This window comes from Scyliorhinus torazame, chromosome 3 (assembly GCF_047496885.1).
Source record: "Scyliorhinus torazame isolate Kashiwa2021f chromosome 3, sScyTor2.1, whole genome shotgun sequence".
NCBI lineage: Eukaryota > Metazoa > Chordata > Chondrichthyes > Carcharhiniformes > Scyliorhinidae > Scyliorhinus > Scyliorhinus torazame.
Genome location: NC_092709.1, coordinates 137242359 through 137256656, shown reverse-complemented (window position 1 = coordinate 137256656; position 14298 = coordinate 137242359). Strand labels below are relative to the sequence as shown.

Sequence of the window (14298 nt, the reverse complement as noted above, 5' to 3'; positions counted from 1 at the left end):
GATAGGGACTTGATGGGTAGCGCAGACATGATGAGTCGAAGGGACTCTCAGTTTTGGCACTCTGGAAGAAGTTTGCATATCTGTTCAATATATGTACAACATTTATCATGAAATTAGATGCAAGATTAAGTGACTTTCATGCATTCAGGTAACCAACAACAGAATAAAATATTAAGTATGAATTCTTGTTGCTGTCGTATTGTGCTAAAAGTATGGGAAAGAATGTTACACACGCTAAATTAAGTCACTGAATCTTTTCATGCAGGAAGCAAGTAACGTAAAAATTTAAGGATTTTGATTTGTGTATTTGTATTTTTTTTAATGATTCTAAGTAAAAGGTAAAACATTGTGTACTATCTGTTCCTAGATCCGGTTTGCTTAGTACATTGGTTGGAGAGAAGTCTGTAACACAAAGATGGGAGGCAAGTAAAAATGAAATGGATGACAGCAGAAAGCTAAACAAGATAGTCTCACATATGTCACGGTGTTCATGATGTGGAATACATATACAAGATAATCTTAATTCATTGATATGAAACTTGTATCTCCCTATTGCAGCATCATATTGTTTCTTAAATATTTTCAAAGCTCTGCCTCACTGTCTATTTGAAAGCCTATATCACTCTTTGTGATGTTTTACTAATTTGAACTTTTGTCCTCTTGACCTACTCTCATAATTTAACTTAACGTAAAACATATTGATTTACTTTTATTATCTTGTACACCTCTCTGCCACCTCAATTGCAGTCTGAAAAACCCAAGTTTGTCCAGTCTGACCCTTAACACTAGGGTTAACTCCATGACACTTTTTGCACAATCTCCAGTACTAGAATTTTTCTTTTGTGTTTCAGTGACCAGAGCTGGACAAAGTACAGAAAGTGTCATCTGACCGGTCTAGTCTGAACAATTTGGCGATGAATTCTTACCAGTATTCTGCTGTTTCATTTATGGAGTTTGATATTCCTTGCCTGTCCATTGTCCCTCATTGGTTGGATTGTTTTTAAGAGTCAAATCTACCAAGACTCCTAGGTCGCTGTCGCTACTTCAACACCATTCCCGGTGTACGTGTTTCGCTTTTTTTCCTTCTGATGTGGTATTTGTCTCGTATTAAATTTCACCTACCCACATCCATATTTCTGCAACTCGAAAATTTTCTGAACTGCCTCTACTGATTCCATTGCCTCTCCCAGTTTGCATGTAAATATAACAACAGAGCATTCAATAAAAGTTTCACAATGCCATCATTCAATCAGTGTCATATTAGGAAGCATCGCTGAATCTGCAGTCACGTTAATTAGCATCTAAATTACAGATTAGACCTAGTTTATGTTGTTTTTGATTATTTGCCCCATGTTTCTGATGAGGGACATGACTTGTATCCCACTTAATATGGTAAACAGAATTGCTCCCAATATTCTAATTGTGGGCAGAATCACGATTCTGTACAAGTTGATATAGGCTCAGATTTTTGTTCCTGGGGTGAGTGAATTCGCGGCCCTGCAAACCTTTAGAAATGACTGCCTACCGGTCAGAGTTTCTTTCTGAGTGGGCAGGCTAGGTTGCAAGCCGGGCCTGCCGCCTGGAACAAGTGTGGAGTGTTGCTAACTTTTGGTTGGCTCTTAAATCGTAATTTGCTCTGTTTGTTTAACCTTTGCTCGAGAGTCGCCAGGTATCTTTATATCACGAGGTTCAAGTTCAAGTAATGATCAATAACTCAACACACCAATTAGTAAGATTCAAATCAAAACACATTTATTATACACAGTAAATCACGACTCATGCATAAACTCCACTTTCTAGACTATTCCTATCACTAAAAGGCCTATACTTAGTTTCGGACTGGCCCACCAGGCCAGGGGGACAAATGGCCTTTTGTTCAGATCCTGAGTCTGCAGGATTCAAAAGCTGGTATGGACTGGTAGCTAGGAGCGCCTATCTTGTAGCGAGCGTTGACTTGAGACTTACTTGGTTGGCGGCCGCTGGACAGTTCACTCTCAGGGGTTGCTTTGCGTTGCTGTGTGACCCTGAAAAGAAGGACGATTTGAACTTGGGGGCTTTACTTTATAGTCCCATGGGGCTTCCCGCCCTTCGGGGCGGACCCCGTACCTGGTTCCAAGTGATGGGACTGCGTCCCGATCACTTGGATCGATTTCTCCAATACTGGAGTTGTCCCCTGATCGCTGGGCGGTCCCTAAATGTCCGTTGGCCTTCCTTTGTCTTGGCTCTTGCTGGCGCCGAGGATTCTGGCTTGGCTTTATTCACCTTAACTGTTGCAATTGTGCCTTGGAATTGCTCATTACTATGCAGATGGCTGCTGGCTTCAGTGCTGTCTGGTTTCTTACAGGTTTCAATACACATTATTTCTGTATTTGCTAGTCTTTGCCTGTGTTGGCTGAATTTCCCTTCAGCCTTTGCGATTCTCCATTTTAAGTCGGGAAGTGGCCAACCTAGGTGGCTACAGGAGGATACCAGTGCAGAGGTGGACTGAGAGGAGGCGGCGGAGGCCAGTCTCACTGCCCAGCACTGTGTTGAATTAAATATTTTGTTTTTTAAAGCCTTCACTGCCACCTGCACTTCCCATACCCCACCCATGCCGATCTTTGCAACCTCATGCTACCTACCTACCCCCGTGACCCCTCATATCCCCAATGCCAGCCCATACCCCTAACCCACCATGCTTTGCCCTTATCCCCTCTTTTTCTTTGACAGCTAATTGGTAGCTTGGCAGTTCCTTGACAAATGACCTGTTCTTTGTCTGCTTGACAGTTGCATTCAGTTTATGAGCTCTTTACACAATGCATATTCATGTTTACTTTTAACAATCCCAAAGGGTGTCTTACCTCTCCCAAAGGTGCCCAGGGACCAGATCCAAAAAGGTACCTTACCCCACCAGAGGGGTGCGCTGACTATCCAAATGAATCCACCAGTTTCAGGCCAGCTCTGACTTGATCTAACCTGCTCACTCTAGGTTTCACACTCCTATCCTCAAAAATCCCACTTCAGTGGAGACAATTAGTGACTTAAATGGCCAGCTACCTCTGAAATTGCATATGTACAAACTCTGGCATACGTACAAACTCCTACCTCTGCAAAAATGGAATGTGCTGTATTTGGCAGTGGGACCTAGAATTTCCAGCGATTTCTGGGATTTTCGTCACAACGGAGGCCGTAATGCCTCTGCTTTTCAATTATATCCCTCCAGAAATGAGAAACAATTCTTTGTTTGCTTTTTTTTTGGTCGTATTAACCTGCCACTACTTCTAGTGAGTTATATGCCTGTAACCCTAGATCCCTCTGCTCCTCTATCTTATTTAGATATTTATTTTCAATGACATACATAACCCCTTAATTTTCCTATCAAAATGTACCACCTGATGTATGTTTACGTTAATTTGTCAATCACAGATCCATTCTGCAAGTTTATTAATGTATTCCTGTATTTTGACATAGTTTCTAATTAGTAGAGCTGCCCCACCCCCTTCCCTATCCTTTCTGATTGTTATAATCTGCAACATTTTGTTGCCGGCCCTATTTCATTTCTTCCTACTGCATCTGGTTCCTCGTTATGGGTTATTGCCTCCAGTTCATCTGTTTTATTTGAATGTTGACATAATTTTACACAAGTAAGATGGTAATGGAGCACAGTTGGGAGGAGAAAGATCTGGTGAAAGTAACATAAGTCTGAAGATAAAAGTACTCAACATTCGTGGAATGTAAGTGATAAAACCATAAATACAAAAGGACTAAAATAAGCAAAATACTGCAATGCTGAAATCTGGAACAATAACAGAGGATGCTGGAAAAATTCAGGTTTGGCAGGATCTGTAGGGAGAGAAACAGAGTTAACGTTTCAAGACCATCTTGTTGTGAGTGTGATTGATGAGATGACTGGATGGGAAGATTCCAGAATGGAACCCTAGCTCAAAAGACCGTAACTTATAGTTTTTATTAAACATGGAGGAACAGAGTAACAGGACCACTAATCAGTTTTAAGAACTTTTAATAGTGAGTCCATTCCAGGGTTATGTACCAACCCCATTACGTTTTTATTGCTTGCCTTTCACTATCATACAAATTTTGATATCCAGCCAATACTTTCTTATTCACAGATGGCAGTAAGACATTCTGATCTTCAGGATTACTTTCAAAACCTTTTTCCATTATTCTCGCCAACCAATTCCTCCTCAGCTTTGTCTGAAATAGAATCCTGTTCTATTTCTAGGTTTCCAGCCCCAACAATCCTTTAATTACTCTTGAACTTGCTTTCATGCATATTACTCCTTTATACAGCTTTTCTTCTAGCAAAGGTGAAAGAGCTAGTCTCTCTCCTTCTCTTCTAAAAGTTGAGAGAGATCTAGTCACTACTCCGTAACCTGTCTGCAACTGCCCTAGCTAAAAACTATAAAACAAAGAAAGCCTTTTGCTTTACCTTACAAGGGCCCCTAGTTGCTAAGCAACTATATTTACTTTTCATACCGCAGCGCTCTAAACACAATAGAATCCGAGCTGGAATTGAAACTAACTCCCACCCATACAAACATCTTTGCCCAACATGAAATCCATCTTTCAGGCACAAAAACATTAAAGTAAACCCACCTAAAACTAGACCTTATGACTAATGTTTATCAATACAAATATAAATCCCTTAAAACTACCTTTGATTTCCTGACACTCTTCATCAGAACTAAGGAGAGGGAAAAATACCTTAGCTGTGAGAGATTGCAACAAGATGTAGCAACCTTGAGAACATGAGGCAGGTGGCCTGGTATGCAAGTGTGGGGTGGGGGGAGGGGGGGGGATGGAGGGTTTTACATTGAGACAGTATAGATATGGCAATTTTTTAAAAGAGTTTCAGATGGAGGAGAAAAGTCCACAGTCTAAAGTTGTACTCAATGTTGAGTCCTGAGATCTGTAACGTGCCTAATTGGAAGATGAGATGCTGCTCCTCCAACTTGCAATCGGGTTCACTGGAACTTTGCAGCAGGCCAAGGACGAATATGTGGGCATGCGAGCAGGTGCTGAGTTAAAATGGCAAGCACCAGGAAGGTTGGGATCATGCTTCCAGATTGAATGAACGTCTTCCTATTATGTTGACACTGCATGGTGGCACAGTGGCTATCGCTGCTTCCTCAGTGCAAGGGACTTGGGTTCGGGTGACTGCCTGTGTGGAGTTTGCACATTTCTCCGTGTTTGGGTGGCTTTCCTCCAGGTGCTCTGGTTTCCTCCCACAGTCCAAAGATGTGCAGGTTTGGCCATGTTAAATTGCCCTTTAGTGTCCCAAGATGTGCAGGTTATGATGATGGGGTGGGTGCGTGGGTCTGGTTGGAGAACTCTTTTGGAAGGTCGGTGCAGACTCAATGGGCTGAATGACGACCTTGTGCACTGTAGGGACTTCATGGGTCTTTGGCCTGCTCCAGTACAGCCCAACACAAACTGGAAAAACCGTATCTCATTCCGATTAGGCAAGTTACGGACTCAAAATTGAGTTTAACAACTTTAGATTGTGCCTTTCTCCTCCACCTAAAACCCTTTAAAAATAAAGAAAATCCCATACATGTATTGTGTCAATGCAGAAACCCTTTCTTTTCCATTCCTTCCCACGCCAGGCCACCTGCCTCGAGTTCTTAAGCTTGCTACATCTTGTTGCAATCTCTCACAGCTACACTTTAATATCTAACATATTTCCCCTCTTTAGTTCTGATGAAGAGCCAAATGGACTCTAAACATTAACTTTGTTTGCTCACCCTACAGATGCTGCCGGACCTGCTAAGTTTTTCCAGCATTGTCTGTTAATACAAAAGGACTGTTCTGCAGGCAGTTTAATTCGTATTTAATAGTTCCCATTTACTTTTTTTATTTTGTTAACAGTCCTTTTGTATTACAGCTGTCCTCCACTACTATCTTGCCATTGTAAAGTTCTTTTGACAACGCTGTTGATCCTTTCTGCTAGTACACTGCTACCACTCCTGTTCAGGTGGAGAAGATCCCAGCAGTACAGCGTCTTCCAGACTCAGTAATAGTGTAAGTGTTCCATGAAATGGAACCTCTCTGTCCCAGATGAGTCTTTCAGCACATGTTCTCCATCCATTTATCTGACCACTGTACACCAAACCTTGGCTTCTATTAATCTAAACTTAACTATCTCCTCTTACCATTTATCCTACAAGGCTTCTTTGTACAAATGATTAAACCCCTGGTTATACTTTAATTAAATCAAGACCCCTTTCACTTTAGTACAAGACAGTGGAAAGGGACACCATGTTTTTCTGTGTGGAAAGTTAAAAGTCACATTTTGAGATGAGGTGAGCCTCACATTTTTTGTGTATGGAGGTCTTGTATTTAATATGCTGACTAGTTTTGACGTGCAGAATATATGATCCCAATAAGTTAGGCATCCTTGATCTATCTAATGCATATGAATACAATTATTTTAAGTTTGCCGTTTTGTATTTGTAATAAAAGAAACAAAATCATTGCATTCTTTATTGTCTTTCCTTTAGAGAGGAGAGATCAGTAATTTCCAATATCTCATGCATCTAAACACGTTAGCAGGCAGATCTTATAATGACTTGATGCAGTATCCAGTATTCCCATGGATCCTTGCAGACTATGATTCTGAGGTATGAAAGCTTTTGAAATCAATATTGTAAAAGTATCTAAGAAGAAAAATTGATTTGTACCTTATTGAGTTTTACTAAAAACATTTGCAGCTACATTGTAATTTAGTTTCAGTTTGAAGATGTGGGCCTCTCTGACGAGATCCATCCCTAGTTGCTCAGCATTTTTGATACAGCTGAGTTGCTTTTGAAACCACATCAAAGATAGTTAAGTGTTAATCTCATTGGAAGGCAGGTTTAATTCGTTAATGATTTCAAATCCTCCTCCATAGCCCTGTCCATCCCTATATCTATAATATCCTAGAATCCTCCGAGATAGCTGCATTTCTCTAATTATGGCCTCATGTGCATCCTTGATTTTAACCTCTGCCATTGTCAGCATTGGCTTCATCAGCTAAGGTCCTAAGCTCTGAAATTCCCTCCCTCAAACTCTTCAACTTTACCTCCTTTAAGATATTTTTAAAAACCTACTTCTTTAACTTGGATTTTGCCATCTGCCTTAATGTCTACCTGCCTCTGAGACAAATGTTGTTTGAAATGCCTTGAAACGTCAAACTATGTTACAGGCACTATATAAATGTAATAATAATAATTAATAATCTTTATTGTCACAAGCAGGCTTACATTAACACTGCAATGAAGTTACTGTGAAGAGCCCCTAGTCGCCAAATTCCAGCGCCTCTTCGGGCACACAGAGAATTCAGAATGTCCAAATTACCTTACAGCACGTATTTCGGGACTTGTGAGAGGAAACCGGAGCACCCAGTGGAAAGCCACACAAACACGTGGAGAACATGTAGACTCCGCACAGACTGACCCAAGTTGGGAATCGAACCTGGAATCCTGGCGCTGTGAAGCCATAGTGCTAACCACTGTGCCACCGTGCTGCCCTAAACTATTGTTGTAATGGACCAGCTTTTTACAGCCGACCTTTGTTTGATACCGCTTTTTTTATTTCCTTTTTAAAATTGATTCTTATTCTCAAACTGCCATGATGGCTTGAACTCAGGTTCTCTAGCTTAATAGTTCAGTGTAATCATTACCGAGCCCTGAGAATATTCGGAATATTTAGAAATATTTTCTAACTTCCCTGAATCTGATCATTTCATGTCCATTTAGGGATATAATTTAAATGCAGCCCTTAGCGAGCAGCACTCGTATTTTAGTTAAAAGTTAGTCAGATCCAGACTTCACGAGCAACGTGTATGTGAGATTGAAGAAGAAGAGTAAACTGCCAAATATTGCCATATTTTAAAACTTCATTAATTCCTTTTACATTTTACCCACCAAAACAATCGTTTTACTTCTGCTTTATTTGCTAAAAAATCCAAAAGCAATGTTTGTGAGTAATTACTTTTCTTTTTATAGGAACTTGATCTGACAAATCCCAAAACATTCAGGAACCTGGCTAAACCAATGGGGGCTCAAACTGATGAGAGATTAGCTCAATATAAGAAACGTTACAAGGACTGGGAAGATCCAAATGGTAAAGACATTTACAGAGATGAAAGTATAATCCTACTTGCATGCTATATAGATGGTGTTTTCTATTTGCAGAACTGTTTGTGTATGCTTGCAGTTTTTCTGATTCCTGTCTCTCAAATTTTCTTGAACACTTCTGTTGCAAATTTTGATATTGGAAAAGAAATACCAAACTGGATTAAATAATTCTTTAAATTGTATAATTTTTTTAAATAGCGCTGCGTGCTTTTTTGTTAAAATTTGGAATAAACTATTTATTTGGTAAACAGTGTAATTTGATTGTGGGTAATTTGTGTCCTGGTTTTGATTTCTAGGTGAAACACCGGCATATCATTATGGTACACATTATTCTTCTGCCATGATTGTCGCCTCATACTTAGTAAGAATGGAGCCATTCACTCAAATATTTCTCCGACTCCAGGTAACTAATGTGCAATTCAATGTATAAATTATTTTAGCACCAACTTCAAGCAACGCATCTCGTTTTAAATTCTTGGGAAGACCATTTTTTCATTGCTGAACTTTTCATCATGTAATTTACTGGTATCATTCTCCTTTCTCAGGGTGGTCACTTTGATCTAGCTGATCGTATGTTTCACAGTGTACGAGAAGCCTGGTACTCGGCATCCAAACACAACATGGCTGACGTAAAAGAACTCATCCCAGAATTATTTTATCTTCCAGAGTTTCTCCTAAACTCCAACAACTTTGATCTAGGTATGATTGTGCATGTGAGCATAGCGATTATAGAGGAGATTCACTGACCCACACCATCAAAAGTAAGCTGTACTTGAAGGGGCCTTGGGTCGGAAATAGTGCTGCTATATACTACATCTAACCTTCTAGCTTCTCGTCTATTTGAGCAACATTCCTCACAAGAAATGTAGGATTAAGACTTTCCCATTTATAAATTTTGATTTTTATCACATAATAAAAGAAAAAAACTTGCATTTATATAAAGCCCTTCCGAGCGCAGAGAGCTCGACAGCCATTTAAGTGTTTTTGAAATTGTCATTGTTGCTTTATAGGTCTATGTGGCAATTAGTTTGTACTCGGCAAGAAGTACTGTCCATATAATTTGTTTTAACGCTGTTGGTTGAGAAATAAATATTGAAAAGGACACCAGGACCCTTTATGGAATATTGATATCAAATATTTACATCCATCTGGGTGGACAGTTGGGGTCACTGTTTAATGTCTAACCTGAAATGCTTCAACGTCTCTGATAGTGGAAAACTTTTCTGAATTGGGAAGTCACCTTGGTGTATCAATGTAGGTTGCGTTCATCCACAGGGGCACTCAATTAAGTTAAAAATAATCTAATTCAGTGATTCCCAAAGTGGAGTACGTGTACCTTTTGAGGTATGGCAAATTCCTCTAGGGAGTACATTTCTCTTAATTGTGATTGGATGGTTTGAAACATATAATTCTGAGAAAGCAGGGCTCAAGTTTTGGAGGTTACCAGTTGCTCAAGGTCTTCGGACAGGAAAGGAAGTTGGCGTTTAGATGACTGTTTACAAAATGGAGTAAACTGGTTGGTATTTTAGTAGATGTGTGATGATGGCAGATTTGAAAGAGATGGGGAACAGTACCCGAGGATAAAGAATGGTTAACAATATCAACTAACATGTCAACAATTAGCCAGGAGGGGATGTTGGATGATCAAGTGGAGTCAAAAGCAGGGGGTGAATCTCATGGGCAAGATTAACTCAGAGGAAACAAGAGGCAATGGAAGAGAAACAAGAGAAAGATATAAGTTCAGGACTAGTGCAGAGGGGAGATGGGAGGAAGTTTGGCCTGTTGTGCTAGGAGAAGGGAGGGCAATGGCATAAAAGCTGATTGGATGATTTCAATCTTGGTGACAAAGCAATAAATGAGCTGCTCACTTTTGTTGGAGGAGACAAGGAAAAGAGGAATTTAAGATGGGAGTTTGTAGAGAAAAGAAGCCAGGATTTACCGTTGCATTCTTGGGTGATCCTAGAATAGTGAGCAGTTTTTTCAGGTGAGAACAGGGCCCAATAGCACTTTGTGGTTCGGCCATATCTTGTGTGGTAACGATCTATTTGCATTGAGGTGGGGGAAAGAAACAGCAGGCCAACACTGATATAAGGCCTTAAATTATCCAATTTGTTGGAAATTAATGCCATATCTTGGCACCTAGCTGATTATAAAACAACAGCCATGTAAATATTTAGCTGAATTTATATGAGAGTGGGAGCAGATTCAACACAAATCAACAACCTATGTCGAAGCTACTTTTTTGAAGCTGGCAAAAGAGCATCTGTCCAAAGTACAGGCAACACAGCACCTCAACTGCCACCAATACCCAACTGCCACCAATACCCAACCCCCACCACTGCCCTTAGTTATCCAATGCACAGTGCAGTTGTAGTTCATCTGCAGAAAGTGCACCCAACTGCAGCTCCTCACAGACCGCATGGTTCGGTTGGAGCAGCAATTGGATGCACTTAGGAGCATGCAGGTGGCGGAAAGCGTCATAGATCGCAGTTATGTAAGTGTGGTCACACCCAAGGTGCAGGCAGAGAAATGGGTGACCACCAGAAAGGGCAGGCAGTCAGTGCAGGAATCCCCTGTGGTTGTCCCCCTCTCGAACAGATATACCCCTTTGGATACTGTCGGGGGGGATAGCCTATCAGGGGAAAACAGCAGCAGCCAGAGCAGTGGCACCACGGCTGGCTCTGATGTTCAGAAGGGAGGGTCAAAGCGCAGAAGAGTAATAGTTATAGGGGACTCTATAGTCAGGGGAACAGATAGGCGCTTCTGTGGACGTGAAAGAGACTCCAGGATGGTATGTTGCCTCCCTGGTGCCAGGGTCCAGGATGTCTCCGAACGGGTAGAGGGAATCCTGAAGGGGGAGGGCAAACAGGTAGAGGTCGTTGTACATATTGGTACTAACGACATAGGCAGGAAGAGGCATGAGGTCCTGCAGCAGGAGTTCAGGGAGCTAGGCAGAAAGTTAAAAGACAGGACCTCGAGGGTTGTAATCTCGGGATTACTCCCTGTGCCACGTGCCAGTGAGGCTAGAAATAGGAAGATAGAGCAGACAAACACGTGGCTAAACAGCTGGTGTAGGAGGGAGGGTTTCGGTTATCTGGACCACTGGGAGCTCTTCCGGGGCAGGTGTGACCTGTATAAGATGGACGGGTTGCATCTAAACCGGAGAGGCATAAATATCCTGGCCGCGAGATTTGCTAGTGTCACACGGGAGGGTTTAAACTAGTATGGCAGGGGGGTGGGCACGGGAGCAATAGGTCAGAAGGTGAGAGCGTTGAGGGAGAACTAGGGAATATGGACAGTGTGGCTCTGAGGCAGAGCAGACGGGGAGAAGTTGCTGAACACAGCGGGTCTGGTGGCCTGAAGTGCATATGTTTTAATGCAAGGAGCATTACGGGTAAGGCAGATGAACTTAGAGCTTGGATTACTACTTGAAACTATGATGTTGTTGCCATTACAGAGACCTGGTTGAGGGAAGGGCAGGATTGGCAGCTAAACGTTCCAGGATTTAGATGTTTCAGGCGGGATAGAGGGGGATGTAAAAGGGGAGGCGGAGTTGCGCTACTTGTTCAGGAGAGTATCACAGCTATACAGCGAGAGGACACCTCAGAGGGCAGTGAGGCTATATGGGTAGAGATCAGGAATAAGAAGGGTGCAGTCACAATGTTGGGGGTATACTACAGGCCTCCCAACAGCCAGCGGGAGATAGAGGAGCAGATAGGTAGACAGATTTTGGAAAAGAGTAAAAACAACAGGGTTGTGGTGATGGGAGACTTCAACTTCCCCAATATTGACTGGGACTCACTTAGTGCCAGAGGCTTAGACGGGGCAGAGTTTGTAAGGAGCATCCAGGAGGGCTTCTTAAAACAATATGTAAACAGTCCAACTAGGGAAAGGGCGGTACTGGACCTGGTATTGGGGAATGAGCCCGGCCAGGTGGTAGATGTTTCAGTAGGGGAGCATTTCGGTAACAGTGACCACAATTCAGTAAGTTTTAAAGTACTGGTGGACAAGGATAAGAGTGGTCCGAGGATGAATGTGCTAAATTGGGGGAAGGCTAATTATAACAATATTAGGCGGGAACTGAAGAGCATAGATTGGGGGCGGATGTTTGAGGGCAAATCAACATCTGACATGTGGGAGGCTTTCAAGTGTCAGTTGATAGGAATACAGGACAGGCATGTTCCTGTGAGGAAGAAAGACAAATACGGCAATTTTCGGGAACCTTGGATGACGAATGATATTGTAGGCCTCGTCAAAAAGAAAAAGGAGGCATTTGTCAGGGCTAAAAGGCTGGGAACAGACGAAGCCTGTGTGGCATATAAGGAAAGTAGGAAGGAACTTAAGCAGGGAGTCAGGAGGGCTAGAAGGGGTCATGAAAAGTCATTGGCAAATAGGGTTAAGGAAAATCCCAAGGCTTTTTACACTTACATAAAAAGCAAGAGGGTAGCCAGGGAAAGGGTTGGCCCACTGAAGGATAGGCAAGGGAATCTATGTGTGGAGCCAGAGGAAATGGGCGAGGTACTAAATGAATACTTTGCATCAGTATTCACCAAAGAGAAGGAATTGGTAGATGTTGAGTCTGGAGAAGGGGGTGTAGATAGCCTGGGTCACATTGTGATCCAAAAAGACGAGGTGTTGGGTGTCTTAAAAAATATTAAGGTAGATAAGTCCCCAGGGCCGGATGGGATCTACCCCAGAATACTGAAGGAGGCTGGAGAGGAAATTGCTGAGGCCTTGACAGAAATCTTTGGATCCTCGCTGTCTTCAGGGGATGTCCCGGAGGACTGGAGAATAGCCAATGTTGTTCCTCTGTTTAAGAAGGGTGGCAGGGATAATCCCGGGAACTACAGGCCGGTGAGCCTTACTTCAGTGGTAGGGAAATTACTGGAGAGAATTCTTCGAGACAGGATCTACTCCCATTTGGAAGCAAATGGACGTATTAGTGAGAGGCAGCACGGTTTTGTGAAGGGGAGGTCGTGTCTCACTAACTTGATAGAGTTTTTCGAGGAGGTCACTAAGATGATTGATGCAGGTAGGGCAGTAGATGTTGTCTATATGGACTTCAGTAAGGCCTTTGACAAGGTCCCTCATGGTAGACTAGTACAAAAGGTGAAGTCACACGGGATCAGGGGTGAACTGGCAAGGTGGATACAGAACTGGCTAGGCCATAGAAGGCAGAGGGTAGCAATGGAGGGATGCTTTTCTAATTGGAGGGCTGTGACCAGTGGTGTTCCACAGGGATCAGTGCTGGGACCTTTGCTCTTTGTAGTATATATAAATGATTTGGAGGAAAATGTAACTGGTCTGATTAGTAAGTTTGCAGACGACACAAAGGTTGGTGGAATTGCGGATAGCGATGAGGACTGTCTGAGGATACAGCAGGATTTAGATTGTCTGGAGACTTGGGCGGAGAGATGGCAGATGGAGTTTAACCTGGACAAATGTGAGGTAATGCATTTTGGAAGGGCTAATGCAGGTAGGGAATATACAGTGAATGGTAGAACCCTCAAGAGTATTGAAAGTCAAAGAGATCTAGGAGTACAGGTCCACAGATCACTGAAAGGGGCTACACAGGTGGAGAAGGTAGTCAAGAAGGCATACGGCATGCTTGCCTTCATTGGCCGGGGCATTGAGTATAAGAATTGGCAAGTCATGTTGCAGCTGTATAGAACCTTAGTTAGGCCACACTTGGAGTATAGTGTTCAATTCTGGTCGCCACACTACCAGAAGGATGTGGAGGCTTTAGAGAGGGTGCAGAAGAGATTTACCAGAATGTTGCCTGGTATGGAGGGCATAAGCTATGAGGAGCGATTGAATAAACTCGGTTTGTTCTCACTGGAACGAAGGAGGTTGAGGGGCGACCTGATAGAGGTATACAAAATTATGAGGGGCATAGACAGAGTGGATAGTCAGAGGCTTTTCCCCAGGGTAGAGGGGTCAATTACTAGGGGGCATAGGTTTAAGGTGAGAGGGGCAAAGTTTAGAGTAGATGTACGAGGCAAGTTTTTTACGCAGAGGGTAGTGGGTGCCTGGAACTCACTACCGGAGGAGGTAGTGGAGGCAGGGACGATAGGGACATTTAAGGGGCATCTTGACAAATATATGAATAGGATGGGAATAGAAGGATACGGACCCAGGAAGTGTAGAAGATTGTAGTTTAGTCGGGCAGTATGGTCGGCAC

The 14298-nt window shown here is 42.5% G+C and overlaps 1 protein-coding gene across 1 annotated transcript in view; it reads left to right on the top strand.

The window, feature by feature from the left end:
* Window positions 1-14298, top strand: part of wdfy3 (WD repeat and FYVE domain containing 3) — a 586950-nt gene that overhangs the window by 525842 nt on the left and 46810 nt on the right. The window contains 5 exon segments of the mRNA XM_072496251.1: window positions 368-422; window positions 6501-6620; window positions 7986-8103; window positions 8414-8520; window positions 8663-8816. Of these exon segments, the coding sequence (XP_072352352.1) occupies window positions 368-422; window positions 6501-6620; window positions 7986-8103; window positions 8414-8520; window positions 8663-8816 (554 nt within the window).